This window comes from Aotus nancymaae, unplaced genomic scaffold (assembly GCF_030222135.1).
Source record: "Aotus nancymaae isolate 86718 unplaced genomic scaffold, 86718_ANA_hifiasm-v0.15.2.pri h1tg000036l, whole genome shotgun sequence".
In the NCBI taxonomy this organism is placed as follows: domain Eukaryota; kingdom Metazoa; phylum Chordata; class Mammalia; order Primates; family Aotidae; genus Aotus; species Aotus nancymaae.
The window spans coordinates 30806763-30812332 of record NW_026988450.1 but is presented as its reverse complement, the minus strand read 5'-3'; the positions used below and the strand labels follow the sequence as shown (position 1 = coordinate 30812332).

Below are 5570 nucleotides of genomic sequence, written 5' to 3'. Positions count from 1 at the left end.
AATTTTTACGTTTTCCCTAGCTGTATTAACAAAGTAAATGGGCAAAATTAACTTTACTAATCTGGATTTATTTTAATATGCAATCAATACCAAAAAGTCATTAATAAGGCATTTTACTTTTTGTACTAAGCCTTTGAAATCCCATAGACATATCAATTCAGACTAGCCACTCTTCAAAGGTTCAATAGCCATATGTGACTCACGGCTACATATTGGACATCACAGGACTAGAGTATCGGTGAGTCGAACACTTCCACTGACTGCTAACTACGGGTAATTCTTAAGAAAAAATGCTTACCAGTTAACATTTCTGCACATAGAGGGTGGTTTCAGAAGTCTCAATTAGTACATTTAAGGACTTTAGACAAGATCTCTGCACAAGCTGCAAAGAGGCAGTGTTGTAGAATGACTGAACACATTGAGTAGACTTGATGAGATATAGGTCATCAATCCAGCTCTTAACTACCTCCTGTCCTTGAACTAGTTAGCTAGTCAAAAACCTGTTTTCTTATTTGCAGAATGGACATAATCATATCAGCCCTTTGACAGTTGCCCTAAAGATCATTTATGCAAAGCTTTAGCTCAGGGCCAACAGCCTGCTTCTTCAAATGTGAACTGTGGATATTTGTGTTGGGGATAGAGAAATAGAATAGAGATTCACTAGAATTCTAGTTATTCCATACATAGCATATTATCTATATTTATATATAAAAACACAAAAAGTATTTTAGTCAACGGTGGTTAATTAAACCTTTGCTCTAATTTGAATCATAAAGTGTATATAGTAGCTACCTTTTAATGAGAATGGTCTCTGCCAGAAATTCAAGATTCTTGAGTTCATACAAAGTTCAAACAGTATAGAGCAAGCTTAAATGATTGATATAGTATTTCCTGTAGGAGTAGCTATCTATATAAATTGCTAGTGTCATCTCAATATAGCATCCTCAAGACTACCCCAGCATTTACTCAATAATTATTAAAACTCATCACTAATTTCCTGTAAGGTTTAAAGAATGCATACAACATGTATTAGCATAAACACATTTATTTATTAACCAATGGGATGATCCTAATTAATCCAACACACTTTGAAATAGCTCCATGTAAAATGTTTGTGATAAAGATAACTGAACACAGTAATGAGGAAAAAAAAAAAAAGAAACAATAGTATGAAGATTTGCTCATTGAACTGAGCTTGTTCATTCTCATAGTCAATTCCTGTCCAAAGTGATAATAGAATTTTTATTCTACTTTTTCATAGATCCGAGTACAGGTGACATTGTTCATGATGCAGTCCTAGGAGAAGGAAAGATATTAAAAAGTTAGGTTAGTCTTACATTCCAGAGCAGTGGTGGTATTAAAACATTAAAATCAGAGTCCTATGAAATCATGTAATCTACTTCATAGATGGAGATTCAGGATTCATGGGTTTGAAAGAAACTAGAAGCTGTTGTTTTGCTTATAATATGCATGTTTTACTGAAAACTAACCTGTTGAATATATCTTTATTCTTTTGGTCATTGCAAATATTCCTTATTTTAAAGACACAGAAAAATGTACGCCTAAGAGAGCAGTTTGGTGGCTTGCCAGGATTTCACTGTGGTGTGGCAGCAAAGCAAGAACTCCCCCTGCCCCGGCTCTAGCCAAATCCTCTATGTCATGTCACTTCTCTGTCCCCACTAGGGCTTTCTTAATAATCAGTGTTCTAGTATTTAACTTGTTATTTTGCCTTATTTTCTTCCCAAACTTAGTTCTGTTAATGATCAATGACATAGAACAGGTATGTGAACTATGAATGCACACAAGAAGCTAAGACACAGCTGTGTGACACTTACCACCACTAATTTCCCATCTTTCAATTTTCTTGTTATTGTGCTTTCCTTCCCATCCCACTCCTGATGCTGAACCAATACACCATCTGTAAAGTTGCAGACAGTCTGCAAAAATGAAGTAAACTTTTTAATTTTCCAAGTACATTACAAGAGTTTCCGTGACTCATAACCTCTTTAATCAACATTTTGTTTTCACCTCCTCCTTTCTGAGCCTACGTCATTAACCTGTATTGATTTTACTCACAATAGTTTGTGGTTTTCAATCTAGTAGCTAATAAAAGATGCTAATTCTATGAAGTTGATACTTCTACTAATTTGATAAAACTCAATTCATAAAATAACTTTTTCATTAAGTTCTTGCCTATAAACAGTAAAAATGTTAATATAGCCTATCATTCTAGAAGCTTCTGTGATTTTAAAACATGTCATGACTGACCTGAGTTTTTCTGCCATCAGCTGTGGTTTCTTCAAATTTCTCTCCCAGGGTACAAGAAAACTGTGTTGTTTTCAAAGTGCTCTCAGTTTTTATGGTGAGGTTTTTGCCATCACAAGTGATGATACAGTCTGGCTTGGCCATTGCGCCCATTTTTCTCAAAGCTATTCCCACTCCTGTAGAATGTTAAGTCATGTTAAATAATGGGAAGACATCATTTACATGATAAAAGCAGTAATTCCATTGTAATCACTTTGTACAGCATATTTTCACTTATTTGCTTATTGATAACTATTATAAACACCTATCCCATGCTATGAGCCAGCACTTTACATAGATTAAATTCAGGTAAGCCTTACAACAGCCCTGTAAGAGGCAGATGTTATTGTCCCCATTTTATTGATAAGAAAGTGAGGCACTGAAGTAACTTACCTGAGACTGCTCAACTAGGAAGTGACAGAGCTGGGAACCAAGAGCACTGGCACCCTGGCTCCAAATCTGACCTCTTGGCCACCATGCTATGCCGGTTTTCAGAAAGTTAGCGAAGAAATGCAGACTTCCAAATTTCATTTACTCAAAGCAGTTGATAGAAGGTGGAGATAAAGCATTCAAAACTGCAAATTCAGGAGTTTGCTCAGTCTTTTTCTTTTTACTGGATTCTGCCAACCATTACATTCTATGACTCCAGCACTTAGTCTGTCTGGCATATCAATGCTCTCAATAAATATTTGATTAATAGACTACACAAAATAGAAATTGATTCTGAGATATTCAATAGCACAATCTTTTAAAAGTCAGCAGCACAATCATGATGCTAACAAATGGAAAACAAAATCTTACCCTTGAATATAAAAAATATTTCATAGCTGTATAAGTCAATATAGTAATTGATTTAGACATTTACAAAATATCATATTAAATTATATATTCATTTATGATCTATCTATTTCTCCTTAGAGTTAACATGTATAAGGAAACTTAGATCCAGGCCAAATCACTGTTTCATAAATAAGGAGACTACAACCTATGCAGCGTGATTGTCTTGATGAAGAACACTCAGCCAGGCTTTAAAATTCCCCTTGGAACCTTCTCTTTTGCCAGCTCAGGGCTGGGGCCTTATGCTGTTAATTGAGTCATTATGTACTTTCACTTTGGACAAATAAATGGCTCTGCTCTTTTCACATGCTGATTGCTCCCTAATGAACTGAGTCTTGACAACCTTCAAGACTCCAGAATCCTGGAAACAAGCCCTCCAAACCTAAACGTAACTTGCTTTCTACAGGCAGAGAAAAATGTTATCTGGCCTTAAACTTGTGCACATACACATACACTTACACTGTATTTATTGGACAGGTGCAGTAAATCGCTTTTTCCAGAGTCATCTTGATGCAGGTTTACAAGGAAAAAGAAAAATACTGCCTTCTTACTTTACTGATAGTATCATAAATACACTCATATTCACCATAAACCAGCCTTTAAACCACATTGTCTTGGATAAAGGGTACTGAGTGATTCTGAAGTGCCACAGCGACTGGGTATCAACAGAGGGTCACAGTAGTTATTTCACCAGCGAGCAACCAGGTTAACATTTGTGGATACCGGCTTCTGAAGCACCGTCATAAGTCCCAGCTGTCCCTTAGCGCTGGAAGCTCCCTTCCAGAGAGGATCCATGCTATGCTAACTCCATCTCACTTCCTAGTGGCCTGTGACAAAGGTCCATTTTTGTTTGCAATCTATCCAATGTCTCAACCAGCACGCAATCTCTGTCAGTGGCATAGAAAAGGGCAGTAATTTATAATGAAGCACTGTTTTGAGTGAGAGAAATGAATCTCCCTACTGAGATTCCTTCTCCCAGGGAACACTTCAAGAAGTCATCTGCCTTCTGCAGGGCCACACCCATCTTGCAGGCAGTTAGCTGCAGGAAGGCTAAGCAGTTACTGTTACGGTTTTCCAGCAAAGCCCCACTGCCTCCTTGTCCCTCACCCTCAAAAGGCAGAGGCCAGGATGGCAACACAAGGCTACCCCCAGGCACAGTCGGCCTCATTCCGCTCCTCCCACAGGCCACCCGCCCACTGCGACGCCCCGGCCCGGCAGTGCCAGCAGCAGGTCGGCACCGCCAGCGCCACGCCTCTCGGGGGCCCCGGTGTTCCATGGGGTGTCAACCGAAAGGGTTCGGCTCAACTGGTGAGAGCGAGCAGAGGACCTGCGGGAGATGGGGCGGACAGAGGAATACAAGCTGAAGCTGTAGAGCCGCTCAGACTCACTAAGGGATTTCTGTGGGAAACCGCGCGCCAGCATCGCGTCCCCATGAAGAAAAGGGAGGAGGATCTGCACGCCATAGAGAAACAAAAGATACGACAGGGTGGGAAAGGGGAGTGGGTGCTGCCACGATGGGGTAAACGGGAGAGACAGGATGGTGGCAGGAAGGGGAAGGATGAGTGAAGAAGGGATAAAGGGGAAACAGAGGGTCGCCTGGAGGGGGTCGAAAAAAGTGCAGCGTTGGGTGATGGGTGCGCATGCTAAAGGACAGGAGGCAATGCGGAGTGGCTGCCGTTTGGGAGAGGGGAAAGAAGCAGAAGAGAGGTGGGTGGACCACGAGGTGGACGGTCTCCGGAATCTTGCCGCCCACTGCGGGGCAGGAGGCGCGCACGCTCCCGGCTCCTCGCCGCATGCCCGCGTGGTGCTGCGCGCGCTGCACCCAAGGACCGCGTGGTGGGGAAGATGGGAGGGGTTGGGGCTAGGCCGCCGAGCATCTCCTGCTCCGGAATCCTGACACGCTGACGGGGACCTAGGGACAGACGGCCACACACACGCCACGTTGCAGGCGCTGCCAGGCCAGGCGCCTCACCTAGTTCCTTCATGTATTCATCAAAGCCTTTGCTGTCCACCAGGCGCCATCTTCCTTCCAGCTGCTGAACTGTGGCCATGGTGGGCGCGGGTGGGCGTGCGAAGCTAGCAGAGCGGGGTCGGCGCGGGTAGCGTGCAGTGCGGCTCCCGGCGCCGGCAGCTGCTTTATAAGGGCGGCCGGCGCGGGGCGGCGCCACGCGGCCAATAGGAGGCGCGCGTCGCCCGGCCCCCGCCCCGCCCGCCGCGGGCCCCCCTGGCCTTCCCCGGGTCGGGAGGTGCGAACCTGCTACTCTCGCCAGGGGACGTCAAGGCCTCGCGGGCGCCTCCTGCAAGCAAGGACTCGCCCGGCGCGCCCCACGCCCCTTGGACGCCGGCGCCTGCACGTTTCGGCGCCTCTGCAGGCCCAGGAAGCCAGAGGGGGCACTTGGAGGCCGGGCCCCGCCTCTCCTGCACCTCTC

General features: G+C 44.0%; 1 protein-coding gene across 1 annotated transcript; it reads right to left on the bottom strand.

The window, feature by feature from the left end:
* Window positions 1-1029: 1029 nt before the first annotated feature.
* FABP5 (fatty acid binding protein 5) lies at window positions 1030-5252 on the bottom strand. The gene is made up of 4 exons (XM_021670584.2): window positions 5114-5252; window positions 2269-2441; window positions 1836-1937; window positions 1030-1296 (listed from the first exon to the last, which is right to left on the bottom strand). Exons 1-4 carry the CDS (start codon window positions 5190-5192, stop codon window positions 1243-1245), a joined length of 408 nt encoding a protein of 135 aa, XP_021526259.1. The 5' UTR covers window positions 5193-5252; the 3' UTR covers window positions 1030-1242.
* Window positions 5253-5570: the final 318 nt, after the last annotated feature.